Source organism: Daphnia carinata, chromosome 4 (assembly GCF_022539665.2).
Source record: "Daphnia carinata strain CSIRO-1 chromosome 4, CSIRO_AGI_Dcar_HiC_V3, whole genome shotgun sequence".
NCBI lineage: Eukaryota > Metazoa > Arthropoda > Branchiopoda > Diplostraca > Daphniidae > Daphnia > Daphnia carinata.
This window is the reverse complement of record NC_081334.1, coordinates 1,101,164-1,121,105: the sequence shown is the minus strand read 5'-3', so window position 1 is coordinate 1,121,105 and position 19,942 is coordinate 1,101,164. Positions and strand designations below refer to the sequence as shown.

General features: G+C 37.9%; 3 protein-coding genes and 1 long non-coding RNA gene across 11 annotated transcripts; all 4 read right to left on the bottom strand.

Annotated features, from left to right (window-relative positions):
• Window positions 1-1,381: 1,381 nt before the first annotated feature.
• Window positions 1,382-2,911, bottom strand: LOC130694797 (uncharacterized). Its single transcript, XR_009420753.1, has 5 exons — window positions 2,542-2,911; window positions 2,288-2,471; window positions 2,126-2,225; window positions 1,880-2,062; window positions 1,382-1,808 (listed from the first exon to the last, which is right to left on the bottom strand). It is a non-coding gene; the product is annotated as an uncharacterized LOC130694797 (long non-coding RNA).
• Window positions 2,912-4,522: 1,611 nt separating this feature from the next.
• Window positions 4,523-7,013, bottom strand: LOC130694774 (uncharacterized). Of its 2 annotated transcripts, none has more exons than XM_057517872.2 (3): window positions 6,944-7,013; window positions 5,593-6,114; window positions 4,523-5,519 (listed from the first exon to the last, which is right to left on the bottom strand). In XM_057517872.2, exons 1-3 carry the CDS (start codon window positions 6,996-6,998, stop codon window positions 4,783-4,785), a joined length of 1,314 nt encoding a protein of 437 aa, XP_057373855.1. In that variant the 5' UTR covers window positions 6,999-7,013; the 3' UTR covers window positions 4,523-4,782. The 2 variants fall into 2 exon arrangements, with proteins under 2 accessions (XP_057373855.1, XP_057373856.1); XM_057517873.1 differs by lacking the exon at window positions 6,944-7,013 and adding an exon at window positions 6,289-6,365.
• Window positions 7,014-9,628: 2,615 nt separating this feature from the next.
• On the bottom strand, window positions 9,629-11,746 carry LOC130694782 (epoxide hydrolase 4-like). The gene is made up of 6 exons (XM_057517882.2): window positions 11,385-11,746; window positions 10,992-11,116; window positions 10,783-10,895; window positions 10,524-10,692; window positions 10,296-10,450; window positions 9,629-10,227 (listed from the first exon to the last, which is right to left on the bottom strand). The coding sequence occupies exons 1-6, from the start codon at window positions 11,685-11,687 to the stop codon at window positions 9,953-9,955; spliced, it is 1,140 nt and encodes a 379-aa protein (XP_057373865.2). The 5' UTR covers window positions 11,688-11,746; the 3' UTR covers window positions 9,629-9,952.
• A 323-nt stretch (window positions 11,747-12,069) lies between these two features.
• Window positions 12,070-19,919, bottom strand: LOC130694760 (Na(+)/citrate cotransporter-like). Of its 7 annotated transcripts, XM_057517846.2 has the most exons (18): window positions 19,731-19,919; window positions 19,572-19,665; window positions 15,794-15,943; window positions 15,577-15,692; window positions 15,438-15,510; window positions 15,328-15,369; window positions 15,021-15,220; window positions 14,408-14,551; window positions 14,137-14,259; window positions 13,848-14,033; window positions 13,683-13,774; window positions 13,526-13,609; window positions 13,325-13,466; window positions 13,202-13,253; window positions 13,074-13,129; window positions 12,629-12,710; window positions 12,322-12,553; window positions 12,070-12,257 (listed from the first exon to the last, which is right to left on the bottom strand). In XM_057517846.2, the coding sequence occupies exons 3-17, from the start codon at window positions 15,911-15,913 to the stop codon at window positions 12,380-12,382; spliced, it is 1,686 nt and encodes a 561-aa protein (XP_057373829.1). In that variant the 5' UTR covers window positions 15,914-15,943; window positions 19,572-19,665; window positions 19,731-19,919; the 3' UTR covers window positions 12,070-12,257; window positions 12,322-12,379. The 7 variants fall into 7 exon arrangements, with proteins under 7 accessions (XP_057373829.1, XP_057373828.1, XP_057373826.1 ...); XM_057517845.2 differs by lacking the exons at window positions 14,408-14,551; window positions 19,572-19,665; window positions 19,731-19,919 and adding exons at window positions 14,772-14,897; window positions 16,981-17,297; XM_057517843.2 differs by lacking the exons at window positions 19,572-19,665; window positions 19,731-19,919 and adding an exon at window positions 16,981-17,296.
• Window positions 19,920-19,942: the final 23 nt, after the last annotated feature.

The following is a 19,942-nucleotide window of genomic DNA, read 5'->3' as shown; positions in this document are numbered from 1 at the left end:
CCAAATCTTCGGCTCTTCTTCCGGCTTCTCTTAGCCAATCACCGGGTAATCTCCCCGGTGGGTCAACAAGGCAGTGTCTCCCCCTGCCTGGGTTGACGGCAACTTTTGAAAGGGCTATTGTGCCTTTTTAAAGTTGCAAAATAATTCTGATGTGCAGAGAATTGTCAATAAAATTTTTTTTATAAAATATTTTTTCCAAAATCTGTTTCTTTCGTTGTCTGTTTTCGCTGTGTTCACACATTACATTTATCACCTATCTTTTGTTTAGCTTGCTCAGTTCACCTTTATTTATCTGTAAGCATTCAATTATTATCCAGGGATTGAACCCTGGATACTCGGCATACCGCGCCGATGCTCTACCAATGAGCCATAAATCATATGATGACAAGTTGGCTTTTTTCTAGTCACTTGCGGACTTGCATTTACACTTAGAATAAAACTGAAATGCAATACTGCAAAATTCTTTCCTACATTTATTCTGATTCATTTTTAAACATTTACTGAGGTTTGAACCCAGGGTAACAGATATCGCAGCTAAAGACTCTACCACAGAGCTATGGTCCTTATAAAAACAATAGACAGATAAACATATAGTTGTGAAGGACTGCATAAACATCCTAGACGATAACATATGATATGCGATAATAAAAAATTTATATATATCTCGTGGCTCAATGTTAGAGCATCGGCGTTGCACGCTAAATGTCTGGGGATCGGTTCCCATACGAGTAAAATAACAAGCAAATACAAAATTACTTAAAAAAATATCCACGTATTGCACGTTATTCCTTGAATCTAAGTTGAAGAATTCAAAGTGTGCATTAAATAATAATTGAATACTTACAGATAAACGATAAAACAAGGGAAACAATGCTTACCACCAAAGGTTGCTAAAACAATAAAGGTGAATTGAGCAAGCTAAACAAAAAATAGGTGATAAATGTAATGTGTGTACACAGCGAAAACAGACAATAAAAGAAACAAATTTTGAAAAAAATATTTTATAAAAAAAATTTTATTGACAATTCTCTGCACATTAGAATTATTTTGCAACTTTAAAAAGGCACAGTAGCCCTTTCAAAAGTTGCCGTCAACCCAGGCAGGGGGAGACACTGCCTTGTTGACCCACCGGGGAGATTACCCGGTGATTGGCTAAGAGAAGCCGGAAGAAGAGCTGAAGATTTGGAACATTTTTACAGGAGCGATTAACCTTTAGTTCGGATTTGTGGGCAGCCACGTCACCCTCCGTGAACACATCATCGGACGAAGCGGCACCCCACGTCCCCTTTCCGGCCAGAGCCCTCCAAACCTCGGTATATGTTGTTTTTATATATACCGTACAGTAGGGGCATGACCCCCTACGGGCTTATTACGAGTCAAGGGGAAACGGGGCTTCAGAAAAGAAGGGAGCCCAGATATGCACTTCAATTTTTTTAATATCAAATACCGTCTGGGGAATCCGAATTAAGTATAGCAATGTCATGTCATCCATCCAATCAATACAATTTATTCAGTGTCTTGCCCCAACCAAGAATCTTTTCAGATCCAATGTTACTATTAACCTATATTGAGAAAAGAAAAACAACACTGTTAAACACATCAATTGTTGATCATGGAACTTACATGACTCATAGATTCAACTTCTGGTGGAAGCTTGGGAAAGGACATACAAATTGCAGATTAACTTCATTGTATAAGGCTCTTGAATGATAAACTAGCACCTGTAGAATGTTGCATTGTTGATAGTTGTGTTCCCAGTACATGAAAATCCTTTCCTATTGGATAAAATTTTTTTTGGTAGATAAGACCTGGTTGGCAAAAAGGAGGAGAAATTCTTCGTCATAAATTCAAAATTATTTGAAGAAAAATCCTTTCATACCTAAAGAGTCCATGTATGATGTTCATCTCTGCAATAGCAGCAAAATTAAAACATCTTTAGGGCCATTTAAGTACCCAGTTTCCCCAACACTCTGAACATAAAGGACAAGTTGTTCTTTAGACAGAGAAGCAGAATTATTTGAGGCTTCTAGCTGTGACAGAACTATAAAGGATTGCTGTTGTACTGGATTCATTAACACAAGATGGTACTTCTCCTTAGGCAATTTGCATTACTCTATTAATTTACCTCACACCTTACGGTAATGCACTCTCAGTGTTTTTTCATCTGTAGGCTCACTCTTCCATCCTGTAACACTTCCAGACTTGATTTGATCCCCCGTTAAAATCTGTGAATGCAAAATAATAGCATTAAAAATACTTTTTCGATAGACAAAAAACCGAAAAGTACCTAATCCATGTTTCATGTTGAACTTGTGCCATTTCTGGGTTTCTGTACCACACCCATTTTCGGCCCAAATACGTTCCCACAATTGTTCAGTTCCTTCACTGCATGAGCTTATTACTAACGATTCTTTTAGTGCAGCACTAACAGAATTTAAATTTAACACACTGTCATGTGGTGGACTGAATAACTAAGCAATAAATAATTGTTTTTTAAAATTCTATACTTATTTTGAATTCTTATTTGAAAACTTTAGGTACCTGGCTGTGTTCACCTAATGCCAACTCATCCTCATGTTCAGTTAGAGATGAATTTTGAAAAACCTCCTTCACTGTTTGGAAACTGTTCCGTTCCAATTTGTTCTTTTCCCCTAGCTGAGCTTGAAGACTCAAAATTTGAGCTACAAAACACGAATGAATAAAAGCAAATAAATAGAATCATTACGTGTTAGGCCTACGATCCTTAGCTTTGTTATCTAATATTTTGTGTTGTTCCAATAACTGGGCCTGCAGCTTCATAATTTGATCTAATAAACAATAATTAATAATTGAAAACCAATATAATAATGTTTATACTTACCATATTTTTGTTTTATTATCTTATCCATTTTTCAATTGTTCCTCCAGCCACGCGTTGTTCTCCAGCCACGCTACTCAATTAACTGCTAATGGGATACAATTAACTCAAATTGCTTACATGCCTGTAATAACGAAACCGACTGATAGATGACTACTGGTAGAAAAAAGAGAAAAAAGTGCGATTTTTTTTTTTTTTCCGCCATTTTTTTTTTTTTTTTATGTAAAACGGATTGCCATATTTAATTGTATCTAGAATTTTGCCAAAAATGAAAAGTGGGAAGGCTATACCCTTCTCACTTTTGTCAAAATTCCCCCAAAACGACACCTCGTGGAATTCAACGAAAATCATACATTTTATTCAGAATTGAACGCTGATTTCCAAAAATAGATTAGTTTTTCGTCAGCCTAGCCATTTAAAATAAAGGGATTTTCGTATCCCGTCTCGTACTTAGGGAACAATTACAGAAAGTCCATTTGTGGGTCGCCTAGTTGGGCGATAGATATCGGTATAATTACCATGTATGACTAGACTAAACCAGCAAAGAGAAAAAATCAAATGTTAATACTCAGCCGTGATGGTGTGCGATCGGTATATCCAAAAATTACGAAAGGTGCCTAGCATGTGAATTTTTTTTTTTCAAATCCACGTTCCAAGGCCTGAAACACCATTATAGCACCAAACACGGCAGATCTGCAATTAAAGAGCCAGAGGGTATTTTATTCTCTGTAATAGAATTGCCTAAGGTTATTCTTCTAGTCCAGGTCACTGCAAAAGGTCAAGGTAGAATGTGAAGCATACAGTATATACGCCGTCGCGTATATAATGACGGCAGGTAGCACAGCAATTCACAGTCATGTAAGTATCTTTCTTTGCAGCAGTACTTCGTCCTACGGCCACAGCAGGAAGCACCGTTCTTTATGGTATGTAGATTCTGACTTAAATTTCTTTACTTCATTTGCCAATTTTACTAGAAAATAAGTTAAGACATTGTTGAGTAAAACCTAAAAGCATCTGTGTATGAAATTGTGCAATTATATTTTTTTCATTTTATTCCAGTGATATAATTACTGTTATGTGACGTGTTACCATAATTGTTCGTGTGCTTGGTCGAGCAGTGGAAATGACATACAACTTTGGTGTACTTTCAGATTGGCATCTAAATAATAAACTTGATGAAAGTTTTTGATTTGCAATTTGATGTATCAAAAGGCTTTAGTTACTTTTGATATGTTTCCGATACGAGTTGCCAACAATGTTATTATAGGTCAGGTATGTTACAGGCTGTTGGTTGAAAGGGAAGAACATTTCCTTGGTGACCAAGGATGTTGAAACTCACTGAGATTGGAGCCCTCATGGTTTCTTCTTGCTTCATCTTCTGTCCATGTATAAAACATTTGTGTTACATAAAAAAGTATAAAAATTGGATTACATGTTAATTTTTCAAATCTTAATTTTTGTTATTTTCCTGTATCTTCTGCTGCAAAAACGAGCTCACATTTTACTGAAACAAGAGAAGTTGGCTGAGCGCTGGACTTAAAGGGTTCGCCAAAGGTCCGCAACGAACGCCACAAGTAATGTGGCCCATACCTGCATTTTATTTTTGATTGATTGATGTTGATGAAAATTAATTAGTTTAATTTTGAAGCTAAATTTTATTTGAAATTGGACTGAAATGGTTTATTTATGGGAATTAATTGTGGGAACGAAGTGAAATTCTTCATGCTGCTGTTCACAAAAATCAGATGTATATGAATTAATTAACGGAATTGTTAGTGAAACATGAACAACGATTTCTTTCGGCAATCCCGTTTGTTTGCCAGATCCGTTACATTACCTAAAAAAGCATAGGGAACAACAACGACAATGCGTAAATTGCTAATGGTGAAATCGGTCAGAAAAACGTTCTGGTTGTGCCTATTACGTCACAATTTATCTGCCGAACCAAAAGTTTCATTTATTTGGAGTTGATTTTCTAATAATAAAAGTTGGCACAAAACATTTTCAGCTTCTGTTTGAGATTGTTCAAGATCCACATTCGATTCATTTAGAAGTTTTACTTGCAGTTCAGAGTTGGATTGCTGATCAAGTTGAAACTGCTTATTGCTCAAACCAAGATGTTCAAATTGTTCTGTTCTTGTATCGTTGTTACTTATTTCACGGAGTGCACACTTTTTTTCAGTTTCCAATCGAGGTATTACGTTTTGCGAAAGATATTCACGAATTTTCGTCAACGCTTCCTGCTCACTCAGTGAAACTACCATATTGGCATTGTTCTCCAGAAAAGTTACTAGGCTGTCAACAGATTCCAACAAAGGGGTAAACAGGACCAATAGTTGTTGCTGACCATGCAGAACACCCATTTCTCCATTCAACAGCGTCAAGAATGTGGAAACGTTCCGAATCTGGACACCAAGACTTGCCAAAACTGAATATTGCAGCCGCATTTGATCCAGGAGCGTTTGGGCAGATGCAAGACTTGCCCGTGTTTTATTTATGGACTCTATTGTGGTTTGTTGCCGAGTTGAAATATCTTTAAGATTGCCTTGTACTATCCTTAGTAACTGTAGTCTTTCATTAGCTTGACTGCGCGCATTATTACGATCTCTTTCGAAAATTCCTCTTTCAACCTCACCAATGACAAGTCCAGGCGATGCTAAACCTGTGTATATTCAGTTAAGAATAAATAATGTTAAAAATTAAAATCTCTACCACTTATTCAAGTTTTAACTGACCAGCAGTAAGTATTGTTGCAGTAATCCACTTCCACCTGTTTCTTACCCTTTTGTCCATCCTCTGTTGAGTGTGATGAGCTTTCTGTTCCAACTCACGCGCTTTATTATCGAGTTCTGTTGCTTCCTTTTGAAGCTTATCTGCTTCAACTTGCCATTTATTACTTTCAGTTATCAAAAACTCCAGCTCATTTGTGTCGTTACGGAGTTGATATTCTTTAGCGGAAATATCAGAGGTCAAAGAAAGCAAACTAACCTCATACAATTGTATATGATGATTGGTGATGGCCTCCGTTTCATTCAGGGAATTTGACGCTGATTGAATGGTGTTTTGTATGGATAGCGTAATATTGTCATCTTCATGTAAAATAAAATTCGGTTCTTCTTGTTCCGTAACGAAATCAAACAAGTTTGACAAATCAATAAGTCCTTGGCTGAAGGAAGGTTGTATAGCTGTTAACATTTCTTGTAGTCGATCACTAACTGGAGCGGCTGGAACCATCGATCCAAAATTTACAATCATCACTAAACAAATAAAACAATTAGTTTTACTCACTTCAGTATAGAGTAAATACACTACTTTTTTAAAATGGAAAAATAACTTATAAACCTCTGCTGAATGAAAGCCAACATGACAATATAACTAATAATATAATACGATGTTACGTACATAGAAAATAAAATATTTAGTAACGTTACCAGCCAAAGAAACAACGCAACGCCCCAGGAACGGCGACGACATTGGACTCATTTTGATTTCAATATGTTAACGTCAGATACTGTCTGAAAGCTATTGCTAGGAGGTTTTTATAAAGGCTTGACCTATTGATCTTGTAAATTTTTGTGACGTAGTTGGTTGCTTTTCTTAAGACGGCTATGCTAAAACCGCTGGCTTGTTATTTACCATTTGGTAAACGTCAACAAGTGAAGTTTTATCAAATATTCACGTTCTATCCTTTGGATTTTCCCAAATGTTTCTTTTTTTCGCATATTATTGCCGCCACCAATTTTGCTTACATTTGATACTACGTAAACACTCCCCTATCACAACTCCATGAACTTTTTATCTGTTAACACTGAACATGAAGCGTTGGGTTACTTCAGCTTCTGAGATCAATACATATGACATAAATTTTTTCCACACCCCAAACATGAAAGGAATAAATCGGATGGCAAATATAATCCTGTCAGAAAATGCGTAAATTGCAACATGGGTAAACTTTTTTCAAATTATCTTATTTGGACGAATTTATCGTCATTACAACTAACTTTCCTGGATATTGAATAAACTTATTTAAAATAGAAAAACTTACAACAATGAAAACCAGAATAACGCATGCTTGTACAAACTTACATGTGAGGAAGATAGCGGAGATTGAAGGACGAACTCTGCTAACTGCGAACACCATCGGTCAATTCTAGATGAATAACCAGAAATACATCCGCAGGAATAAATCATTTCCCCACTGAGAAAAGTCCCCATCATCTAAGAAGAAAACATGCTGGAATACAAATGGTGGAAAAGAAAAATACCGATTGAAAATGCCGTTACCACAACTCTCTTCCATGTACTCCTCCTCTTCCTTTATGCCCTAGCATAAGGTTGTCCATGAGATCAGCGCAATTTTCCATTAACTTCAAGTGGTCAGGGAATTGTACACTCCTTGACCACAATTTTTCAATTAACGTTACCATCTCTTCTCCAATCATCACCGCACCACTTTACTGTTCTCTATGCGGAGTTGAGCTTTTTTCACAAATACCAGATGCTAAAGAAAGCAAGCTGGCTCCGTACATTTTCGAGTGATGATTAGTGTAGACTCACGTATCACTGCACGAATGTAACCCCGAAGGAATTGCCTTATGGATAGCAGAAGCTGCTTCATTATGCACAAAGCCATTGCATTGCATACAACCAATTCTAAACAAAGGAACGCAAAAAAATGTAAATGAGAAAGATCAAGTGAAAAAAATCACACTAAATAGACTCAGTAACATTAACGAATTCAACCAATTTTACTGACATGACAGATAAAAAAAAATAACATTACCTAATATCAGTAAAACGCATTGCGCCAGGAAGTACGCTACTATTCGCAACAACCATGACGAATGAATTATTAGATTTAACGCCCACAAGCAGCAGAAATTTCAGAATTTTGTAGCAATCGCAAAAGGTTTTCAGTTTGTGTATGGAATATAGATCGGCAAAGTATTTGTGCTATTTTCCATATCACTTCTGCCAGCACACTGCCAATGCTTAGCACGGAGAAAATGTTAGGTTAGATCAGATGGACACACAGTCGGCCACAACCTCTTATAACAGTTTCAAATGTCTCCTCTTCCTACTATCAGCTAGGATGTTTGTACTATGCAGATGAACTCACGACCTGCAACAGACGAAGTGCCATGATAAGGTTTCCATTCGGAAACATTAGCCATCATTGGTTCAAGCAAGCCTGAAAAAAGAATTCTGTAATACCAATGTTTCAACTGCAGATCTTTGCTCAAATCACCAGGCATTTTTCTGTGTGTGAACATCATGAATCATCTACAAAAAGTTTCCCATGAAACAACACACAAAAAAATACTTAAATCAGAACATTAATTCAATAAAAATAGTTAGGGAAGAACTACTACCGTAAAAACACTTCAAAGAAAACAAACCAAGGAACAAATATAGGCCAACCAAAACACATTCCAGCACACTTCAACAATTCAAGTTTAAATTCACCCTGCCTCCACCTAAAAAGCAGAAATTCCACACAACAATATACAATTTTATCACCTCCGCCAAAACAGTACACCGATAGCTAGTACCTTGCTACTATGTGGACACAATCATGCTTTAAAATACCATCAATTAGAATGAATAATCACAAATAAATGATCTGAAAGGTAGACAACAAAGGCTTCTCTAGATTTGCATTAAAGCTCGAAAGTGTCAGTACCCTTTTGACCCCTTTCAGCAACTTTTGGCTAGGGCTTTTGTCACAGAAATTCACAATTACATTTCTCACCATTAGTGCCTAAGACACCATGAAGGAACCGAAAAAGCAGGACATTAAGCAAAAATGCACTACCGAACTATCGCAGATGTTAAAAACCAACCATCACCGTCCATCGTCATAAAAACTATACAACATATCCTCACCCCAAACGCCATTGAGATGCACATGTCAACAGCACGACAGCAGCGATGTCTCACCAACAGCACGTCCCTAACTTTGAAGCAATAACCCCGGCCGGCAGGAACACCTAAGAAAAATAAGTGTAACTCAAACTGAAATATGTATACAAACTTAAATAACATACCCAACACCAACAACTACCTACTTCATTATATTACAATTATACGAAATATTTTATCACAATGTTTTATGGAAAAATCTATTGCCACCCAGAATCCGGGGGGTAATAGCATTTTGTCTATTGCCCCCCGAATCCAGATGGCGCTCGTAGAATGTGTTGCAGACAGTGATAAATAAATAATTTTTTTTATAATAGGCTAAGGAAGGTTAGTTTACGTTAAGTTAAGTTAGGTTAGGTTAGGTTAGGTTACATTAAGTTAGCTAAGTTACGTTAGGTTAGAGGTTAGCTACCATAGTTGTCGTGAAAATAGCCTCGCCAGCAGTGCCATCTTGATTCCGACAGTCTAGTTAAAAGTAGAAAACGACAGAATAAGGAAAGTCGGGCTTATTTAGTCGGGCTTAAAAATTTTTTCTGCAAAAACAGACACTCATCGGAATTGGTTGAATATCACAGGATTTACTAAAAATTGAATGCTGATTCCGAGAAAATTTCTACTTTTTTCATAAAATCAACTGTTTTTGAAATATGCCACAAACACTAACGCGCCAGTACGTACGCACCGTTGCCTAGCAACTGATTAGGCAAGAATTACATTATCACACATACGGTGTATCTAGCGTTCAAAGAAACAACACATTTCAAATTCGACCAAACACCCGGTTTATTCCATAATAATAATTAATACTTTAACAATAATTATTATTTTAGTGGTATTTCATTGGCGGTGTCAGCAATACACAAGGTAAAAATCTAGCCTTTTCGACATAAGTAAAATAGGACAACTTGAATACCCTTGGAGGGAGTGCATTGTGTTAGCCAAACAACCCTATGATGGCGTTACCGCAATATTACAAAGAAAAGCTTATAGTATGTCAAATTTGGTGGCTTATGGACATGAAGGCAGTTCTCGGTTCTATTGCAACGACTGGTTTCAAAAAGCAAACTAGTTAGCTTGGCAGAGAGTACGATGGAAGAACTTCAAATTTTAATTTAAGCAATAACGTAACTTTTTTAAATGGTGAGTACCAAAGTAGAAGTGACACAAATCACGTTAGAGGTTAGAATTTAGAAATTTTGCTAAAATAATATTGACTTTGTCTGGTGTTTCTTTTTGAACCCAATGCGACGCACTTTCAATAACATGAAAGTCAATTCGATCGACATGTTCTGAACAACTAGAGATCAGTCTTTGACAGAAATTTGGTTCCCTCTTGCCAAATACAAGCAGCGTTGGTACTCGCACACGTAGCTGAGACTTGGTCATCCACATTAGCGACCCAGGATGGAACAATCGACGATAATAATTCAGCGGTCCTCTCCAAGCATCTGTAAAAACGATGTTACGACTATTCCCGTTTCCTCATTCTACATGTTAATTAATCTTTGTCGTATACCTGGCTTGCCGAAATAGTATTTGTATGCTTCCATTTCTTGAATCGTTTCTTCTCTAGTAGTGCAGCCTATTTTTGCAATCCTTTCCATGACAAGATTATCTTGAGATTGCAAAACGAGTTCAGGAATGCACCTTGCTTGGAAGAAAAACATATCCCTAAGGATACAATTAAGTACAAAATCATTTCCAGTACGGAAATTCAAGATAATAATGTAAATTTGCTATCAACCATAAAATAAAAGGTCGTCTCCAGGAATAGGAAAAGTAGTATTTTAATGTTGCCGGATGTGGACAGCTTAGAGCAATGAAATGAGTCAGCATATTAGGATAAATAGCAGCAAAAAACCAACCAATTCCTGCACCCCAGCCATGCCCCATCAGCACACATGTTTCCTTTCCTGTTCATGCACAAGCACAAAAGAGGATAAAGCACACTATAAAAGAACTACAAATAGAATTAAATGTAGTCCTTAACAGTTAATACAAACCTAGTTTCGAAATCAATTGACGAATATCGTCTATGACGATCCGTAAATCATACTCGTCCGTCCTATGGGGCTTGTCCGAATCTCCATAACCGCGCATGTCTACGGCAATTACCCTATGCGTGAATTTTAGAGAAATAAAAATTATTGAGATCAAATTTAATAGCAAATGTGACTGTAGCACATTATTTTAAATTGCTACGAGAACTCACCAATGCGTTTTTGAAAAGGCACGTAGCTGATGTTTCCACGAGTACCAAGTTTCGGCAAAGCCATGCAGGCAAAGAAGCATAGGCTTTTTTCGGTCACCAACTTCAACATAATGCAGTCTAATACCCTACGTGTAATTAGTGATCAGCAATTTCGCGTTTCCTTAGTTCTTTAAATGTCATTTTTGCTTTTCTTGCCAATCATACTAAAACTGCTCTTCATGAGGAACTTGTCACTAGATATATGTTTAAGTTGTCGCTAGCTCTGAATGTGTAATACGACATAACGACTAACAGATTGGCTAAGCTTTACATCAAGAGTCCTACTTGGTCTCTACTTCGGCTTCCAACATTCCAACAAGCAAAATTTCTCGGAATTAAATAGCTGGAAGTTACCTGGAGATTGGCATAGCAATGGCGTCCGAGAGATGAACTTACAAGACAAGCTGGAGGTGAACTTCTCTCTCTAGGCTTCCAAAAATGCAGACGATCTTTGCTCATCAGCCACGCCCACAGCAGAATGTGCAGTTGAACCAATGCTAAATAGTATCCGACCACAAGAACCATTAAAAGAGTAAAAAGTTGCCTGTCTATTTTCACTGTGGGTACGTTTAATCGATTGAGGAACCTACGCCACACTGAAATTATCGTTATTTTCAAAATGGGAAGAAAAAACCCGCACAACTGTTTCACATTCATTTTTGCAGCAAATGAACTTAGTTCTGTTCTTTCCAATAAGTGTTTTACCAGTAATTTACATCTTCTAGTTCCATTTTATCTTCGTTGTCAGTGATAAAAGATGAACTTAGTCGACCCTGATCAACAAGTGACTAAAAATTTTAAGACTGTTAAGTGTCGAAGGTCACAGCCCCAGGTCAAAGTTCCATAAACAGTTTTGTCATTATAGTGTCAATGACTGCTGCAGTGGGTTCAGTACTTAATTTTGTTTCGCTTGGGTAAAAAAAAAATGGCCAGAAAATGAAACATAAATAGGCGTATGTATACTTATACGTACCACAGTCTTTCTGGGCTGTAGGGATTGCATTTTCTTAACATAACGTAGTTCAATGAATGAACTTCCAAGAAAACAATGTATTTGGATATGCAGGTTTGAATGTAAATTTTTGCAAGCTTTTGCTAACGATAGTAGCAAAATAGCAAAGATTATGCAACACAGCGTCAATTATAGATTGATTGTCGTGTACACTAAAAAAGGGTTATCAACCTTCTTGGTCTATACCTACCCATGGCCCAGTACCGCAGAGTATGCTGAAACAAGAACACCGGTGATTAAAATGTTCAATTAAACAGTTAATATTTAAATAATTTTTACTTCAAGCTCACCAACGTCATGTCTTTCTCTACATTCCCATTGTTCATGACGCATTTGTTCACGGAGATGTGCAGTTCGAAAATTGTGACAATGTTGTCATGGTTGCATTTTTCACTTGCGGCAGAGCCCAGTCGGGGAATTCATCGAAACCGAATATGAAACTACCAAAGCTAGCCATCAGCAGGCAAATGACAACGACGCATACTATGTTCATTAGTAAACCCGCTTTCACCTACACGTAAAGTAAACGTCGATATTATATAATAATGGGCCCACGTTGCATCCATGTGCTGTGTTATCAGCTTACCATATCTACTGGATTCATTTTACCCGCAGCGAAAACAATTGCATTGGGTGGAGTGGCAACTGGTAGCATGAATGCATACGAACTATAATTAGAAAGCAATAAAAACTTTAATTTTCGTCACAGTCATTCACTTCCTTACGTTTCGAAATCTAGGTACGGTAGTGGTTCGTGAAGGATCAGAATCAATTATTGCTTTCATCTAATGGATTGAGAAGAATACCCCTCCTTCTCCATGCAGTGCTTACAAATTGAAGAAACGGCTTGCTGAAGATTTGAATATTGACTGCACAGCTTGGTAAAATGGTTTTTAAATTTGTGTTCACTTCTTATTTTAAAAAATTATTTCATGACGCGTTTTACAGGAACCACAGAAAACCCTTCATTTGCTTACGGTTTTTTGAAAGAGTATTTTGTACTTATCCTGAACCTTAACTACTATGCTTACCAAGTTACAGTTGCAGGTAACATCAGGAAGAGCGGGTTGACTTTAATCGTTACTGCCTGAGGATTTAAAAATTTGGTAAGCATGAATGTGTTCGCTTTCTATGCTCTTTCACTTTGCTTAGAACATACCATTTCGGCTAGAATCGGCAAAAGGACGTTTGCCGTCGCTGTGTTAGATGCTCTGTAAACAAGAACGTAAAATTATTCCCCATTCAAATAAAAGTAAAATTTTAATTATAATTATGTTAGTACACTTCAGTAATGGCGGCCGTCATGATGCAAATAATCAACATGATGGCAAACGGAGGCAGGAAACTCAAAACAGCTAACTGATCTCCAAGCCAAGATGAAAGACCGGATGCTTTAGAGGCGTCAGATAAGGCAAAGCCTCCACCTTTGAAAGACATGGAAATTACGTATGAAATGAATCAACATAGTGAAAATAAAAATTACCTAATAGGAGAACGATTCCCCAAGGTAATCTATCCTGTACCAATTTCCATTCTAGAAGGGCAGGACTGGGCCCTTCATTTCTTTCTAACCATTGTTAACCATAGCAGATAAAAAAAAAATCCATTCGTTCATCAAAATGAAATGATTTTGATTCTACCTCCTGTGTGACAGTTCCAAAATTTCGGTTTCGCGGGGATGATAAAAAGAAGCAAGACGATGGTCATCACAGCAGTGGCATCATCCACTTCTCTGCGCAGATATTTAAAAAAAAAAAATTTAACTATTTTAGCAGCGGCAACACAAAATTATTCAGCTGAATTACACTGCGGGTACAAATTCGGCCCATCCAGTAATGAATTGCGGGTCACGGAAAAACCAGAGTGCAACGCACAAAATGAATAAGACTAACGTTGCCAACTCGTGGAATGTCATAGGTCCCAATTCTTCATATTTTGTACGAATCAATTTTTTGACGACTGCAGCTTGCGCATTGGCATCAGCAGATGTCCTAAATAAAATATTTTTATTAATGAGGGAACATGTCGGGCGGGTGGGAAGCAAACAATGGCTAGTAAATTACTAAAAATTTGTTTGATCTGTTATTCAATTACCGTTTGAATCCGAGGAAGAGACACTGCAGCCAGATCCATGCAAGGAACGTGTTGATTAGCATGCCTGGAACATTGAAGGCCATCCATGATGCAAAATTTAAACCAGGAGCGGATCCATACAATCTGTTTTCATTAATCTATTAGTCACCATTTTTTTGGCTCTGCATTCAGCACTAATTTAGGTGTGTTTAAGGAAACATGCAAAACATAAGGGGTTAGGTGCGCTATGGTTTTGAAAACTAGAACATATAGTAAAATAACAAAAACTCACTCATCTAAAATTCCTTTGAGAGCTAATTGGGGACTTGATCCAATAAGAGACCCAGTACCTCCAATGTTTGAAGCGTAAGCAATGGACATTAGGGTACACGTACGAATTGTTTGTTTGTATTCGGATGTCGGGGAACTATACGACCTAAAAGGATGCCACCAGGAAAAGGGAAACGGATGTCAAGAAATGTTAACATCGGACATTCACTCATAAGAAAAAGATACTAAAATTATCCATAATTAACACACAGGTAATGACGAGAAATCTTTTACAAACACATTGGAAGGGGGTTGTACTATGTTTGTGGTTAAAGGTGTAACTAATAAGCGGCCGATGCAACTGCGGTTTGCTTATATTTCCTTACTCTTTGAATACACCCTTGAGTACCAAATTGGTACCACTTCCGATTGATGTGCCTGTTCCTCCAATATTCGCCGAGTACGCAACCGAAAGTAGGAAACATTTTCTCATGTTGACACACAAGCCGTCACTTTGCGTTAGAGCGAAAAACGGAGTTGTCATCAATTCAGAGGGCTCTTTTCAAACTCATTTTTACTCGAATCATTTCAGTAATGATTTCTTAAGAAAAAAAAAAAATTCAGGGAATGTTTACCTTTGATCGGTGGGACTTGTTAGCTCTTGGCAGCTTTTACCTACGTCGGCAATTGAATCAATGGAAACTGCCTCGAGATTCTGACTAACACCTTCGGATGAATCCAGATCGATTTCCAATGTGTTGTTGGAAGAACACGTCGACATTCCGTCTGGAACCATACGTACGTTCGGGTCTCTCTTCATTTCTTCGTCGCCATCCTTTAGTGTTAAAAGAGAACAACGATGGATACAGTAAATACTACTGTTGTACTTCATTCATGTATGTATGTCTAATTAATTTAAATATAGGCTATTTAATAGTGAACCTTGAAAAGCTCTTGGACGACTGCTTCAACGATAGGAACCATCTGTAATAAAAAATTGTAATAAATCAATAAATTATATACATGTTCTCTGACAAGGCTTGCAAACTTACCATGGCAGTCGTAGCTGTATTGGAAATCCACATGGATAGAAACATAGTTGTTAACATGAATCCTAGCATCAACCTGTATTGTAAAAATGACACCAGGGTTTTAAACGTACAATAACAAAAATAATATTTCAGCGAATACCATCTAGGACTAGCTCCGACCAATAGCAGTACTCGTAGGGCGATCCTCTTATGTAAATTGCAGTGTTCGATCGTCAGAGCTACCATCAAGCCTCCGATAAACATCATGTTGGTTTCCTGCAATTTACAAGTTGAAACAGAGTGGCACAATAGTTTTCCAACACCAATTATTGCATTCTAAAGCTACTTATGATAGTTTTCAGAAGATCTATGCCTACTTTCATGTAAGCCGTGCACACTTTCCCGGTACTCATGATGCCTAGTAGCGGGAAGAGAACAACAGGTAGAAGACTGGTGACTGCCAAAGGCAAAGCTTCAGTCATCCAATACAGAGCCATTATGATGATTACATAGCCTGCTCTTGCTTCCTAAAAACAAGTTACAAAGTTAGTTCTCTCATTTCACTACAGACAGTTGGGTTTTTGCCACCCAACCCATTACACCTGTACGAAAAAAGATCGCAAACTTGTGAAACCTGTGTGGCAGTGTTCGTCTAAAAGATATTCGCATGTATTTCGAAAAAAAAAAAAAAACAACGACCTGTTTCCAATGGGGAAATCCAGGTTTCGTCGCACGCCCAGCATCCTCCAACGAAAAAGGCGAGTTGTGTTAACTGAAATCCTGGGATGGCTAAGAACTGCATGCCATCTTTGAGGCCAAGGACGGCAATTTTTTTCGCGTTTGCCGTTAAGGCGAAAATGGTTGGCTTCAAGCGCTTTAAAGATTATTTTAATTCGGAAACAAACAAATCTAGACCAAAAACTTTGTCTGATTTTTCTTCGAAGGGCGGACAAATTCAGACCAAAACGAGTTTCACAATTGATTTTTTTGTTGTTGTACCGTTACAATGCTCCAGACATGTGGATAGGCTACGATGTTGAGTTCTACTGGCCATAAATATCCGTCCACTGCATACAGGAGATTCCTAACGCTTACGTTGTTTCATGTATTTTGAGTCCGAATTAACATTGAATTGATAAGACGATTATCCGTAGAATACAAAAGCTACTCTTTATGGAAGAATTTTCATTTTAAAATACAGTCTAGCTCCCTAATTTTTAACATACGAAGACAAACCGATGGCTACAATAGACGAAACGTAAGAGCAAATCGGCTCGGAATTATTCCGTTTCCTTTGCATTGTAGGGCGAGAAACAAAAGTCCTTGTCGTGCTTTTGAATCGCAAAGGGTCACGTTTGTCTGATGGCACAATGCTACCGGCGTATTGAATTCAGATTTCAATTATATACAGCCATAAACATGTCTACAAGTACCTTTAAAAAAAAACCAGTATACATGCAAAAGCAACAAGGTTTCCCCGCAATCCCTCCTTATTTGACTACCGTATTCCATAAATTTTGGCGAACGTCTCTTACGCAACATTAATGAACAATTAATCGTTTACCTTTCCTTGACCAATCACCGGTAACGGTAAAAGGATCAACGGCAGAAGGACCAATATGTACGTCTTCCAATAGGGAAGAACGCGAAAACGAAGCGTTTCGAATAATCCCATCTCGTATGCACAAGGAAAATGAATAACGAGACAAAACAAAACACCAAAGGCAAACGTTTCACGTTGGTAGACGCTTTAGAGTACAACTGCACTTGACCCTAACGTGTTTTGCTACCGGCAAGACTGGCAAAAATCACCGTCCTAGCGAATAGGAAGCTGTGCTGCGACCGGCGGGGAAGACTTTCAAATCTCAACTGGCACTTGTGACTTGGCATTCAAGTATATTCCATTGATCCGTGGACTGATCAGTTTTATTATTGGGAAAACCCTGTAAGGTTCCTTGCGTGGTGTGTATATCGTTTTTGAATGGAGCCACTAGCGATTTTGAATTCTATTATCCCTGAAGTAAACAATAAGTATATACTGTCGTTTGCTGTTCGTCGATTAGTGAAAGTAGGTCGCAAGTGTTTGAACCACATGCGACCCACTGCCATGAAAAATACAGGACGTCTTTTTTTCTTCAAAAATCTGATAGCCAAAAATATACGGGGGGTGTTTCTGGAACTGTTGAATTGATAATTGCTTTGCAGTTTATCAATATTCAAATAAAGACTGGTTACATATTACTTAAGAAAAACGATATGTTCAATACATTAAGCGATTACAAAACAGGTCGGTAACCCTTTTGGAGCCAGAGGATTTCCTACAAGCTCTACATTTCCCTACTCGTATGCAAATCCATTCGTTACATAATTACACTACGTTTGGCTATTCCATTCGCGTATAATCGTAACAACTCGTAACAACAAAAATATACATATGCGTATGTTTCTCGTGAGTTGTCGTGAGCAATAGTCCTCACAAATACTATGCAAAAGTGGATGTAGCAGGAAAAGGCCAACATTTTCTTGCCGAATGCGCTGGAATGAATGACATTGGAACATTATTTCCGAATCGTACGGTTGCCTAATACACGCAGTGTTTGTGCATTGATGTACCCTTAACTTTGACAACGCATGATAGGAGAGGAAAACACAATTGCGAATAACTTTAAGTTTAAGAAAAACGGAAACGACAATCATGGTTGCAAAAATAAAGATGCGCATGAGTCGTAGAGAGCTAACACTGGTTTAAGTTTCGCTAACCTCGGAGCTACTCCGTGCCATTTCGATTTGGTCGGTACGAGGTGGCACGTTAAGGACGGCTGGCAAGGAGATGGCAGCCTTGCCACACTTTCAACCATGGGGTAAACCATAGATTTCCTATCCCCAGCTGAACTTGAAACGTCCACCACTGCATTTAATACGTACTACAAGGTGAATCAGTTGCATCGTAGCGGAGCCAGCCTAACGTAGACACAAAGGTCAGCAAGGAAAGCGTAGAAATACAAGAGGCCAAGCCCTTATATTAGCTGTTAATTTGATACTCCCTTAATGAAAGAAATCCTGTTTCATCATAATCAAAGTGTTTTATTAGTTTGCGTCAACTGTCCCAGCATTTATTGAGTTATCTGAGTTTAATTGCTGGACTAAGAAAATGTTTTTTTAAAGAGCAAAATTTGAAAGTTTCTAATAACGCAAAAAAATGTTATGTTTGTGACCCGTATTTACCTTCCCTCTACGTCAGGATGTAGCACAACGGCAGGATGTAGTACTACGTCAGTCTACATAACACGCCATCTAGCAACCACCGTATCTGAAAAATCTTATCGAGCATCTTACCCACCTCCCTAGCAAGAACAAAAAATTGTTTCCAACAGTTTCTATTGCTCGAACTTTGAAACCCTATTTAAGCCTTCACAGAAGACCCAATTTTTACGGCATTCACAGAAATAAACCGTATGTAAGAGACAAACCATTTATCCCGCAAACCAGAGTTAGGAGGTATTCTGTTTTCTTTCAGAACTTTCAGAAAAGGCATTGAAATATAAAAGACACCTGTACCTTAGCAATGATTTGGTTGAATGCGAAAACCCACCCTTAGTTTTTGGAACTTGACCATCAACGGCTATCTTGGCAAAAAAAGAAAACGAATCTAACATGCTTAAGAATGTCTTTGACAAAAACCTTGGGGCCATTTCAACGTTCGACCGTGAGTTGATGCATCACGGCGTTTTGTCGTGAAGAGGTGCAATAATTATTATTATGTTAAGAGCGAGACGAGTTTGGCTGCCTTGGGCGTAAGAGGAAATCAAGGAAGTGTTTCTCAATAATTTCTTTCCCGCTTTTTAGCTCCAATCACTTTTCTTCTGCACTTTAACGACACGTGCTTGTCGTCGATACGTAGACTAATTGCCATCTTACATGAAAACTGTGTTAAAAAATTAAACGTCTCCGTAGAATTAAGATAGCGAATCTAATGACACACACGATTATTTCAAGTATAGACTTATCACCTCAGGTTATGATAATGAATTTCACACTTCGTCTACTTTTTAGGCGATTCATGCTGTTCGCGTCACACCCGGGACAGGTGGCTATCACATTTCTAGCAGACGTAACCTTCCCGAAAGTCAATGTGTAAATAGAAACGCTTTGTACCTGAGGGCTCGTTTTACTGCAGGCGTGATGGTTTCAGTCTTGAAGATGTGTTTACAGACGTTTGCCAGTTCATCTAGACTTTATAACGGTATAGCTAAAGAGGAGAAAAACGAGATGATTGGAAACGTGTTTCGTAGAGACTTGGTGCCTTATTTTTACCATTTGAACTCTGGGAATCCCTTTTATGGCAGTGAAAAACAGAACAAAGTGGGAAATCTGGTTTTCGGCTTTCATCTTTCTCAAGAAAAAGCCACATACTCCAAGGTCACAAATGTTTTTTCCCTCGTATCCACGCCAGAGATCAGTTGAACGCCCTGCTCTGAATGCTCGGGAAAACGCACTAAACAAGACAAGCAACCCATGTTCCTTGA

Excerpts from the sequence above, each read along its gene's own strand:
- LOC130694760 (XM_059494840.1), bottom strand. The coding sequence starts at position 17,091 with ATGGGATTATTCGAAACGCTTCGTTTTCGCGTTCTTCCCTATTGGAAG. Across the intron at positions 15,944-16,980 it reads CGGTGATTGGTCAAGGAAAG|GAAGCAAGAGCAGGCTATGT; the intron begins GTAAACGATTAA and ends ACTTGTTTTTAG. Across the intron at positions 12,554-12,628 it reads AAATGAATCCAGTAGATATG|GTGAAAGCGGGTTTACTAAT; the intron begins GTAAGCTGATAA and ends CTTTACGTGTAG.
- LOC130694782 (XM_057517882.2), bottom strand. The coding sequence starts at position 11,687 with ATGAATGTGAAACAGTTGTGCGGGTTTTTTCTTCCCATTTTGAAAATA. Across the intron at positions 11,117-11,384 it reads ATTGCTATGCCAATCTCCAG|GGTATTAGACTGCATTATGT; the intron begins GTAACTTCCAGC and ends AATTACACGTAG. Across the intron at positions 10,228-10,295 it reads ATACTATTTCGGCAAGCCAG|ATGCTTGGAGAGGACCGCTG; the intron begins GTATACGACAAA and ends TCGTTTTTACAG.
- LOC130694774 (XM_057517872.2), bottom strand. The coding sequence starts at position 6,998 with ATGGTGTTCGCAGTTAGCAGAGTTCGTCCTTCAATCTCCGCTATCTTC. Across the intron at positions 6,115-6,943 it reads CTCCGCTATCTTCCTCACAT|TGATGATTGTAAATTTTGGA; the intron begins GTAAGTTTGTAC and ends TTATTTGTTTAG. Across the intron at positions 5,520-5,592 it reads TGCAACAATACTTACTGCTG|GTTTAGCATCGCCTGGACTT; the intron begins GTCAGTTAAAAC and ends GAATATACACAG.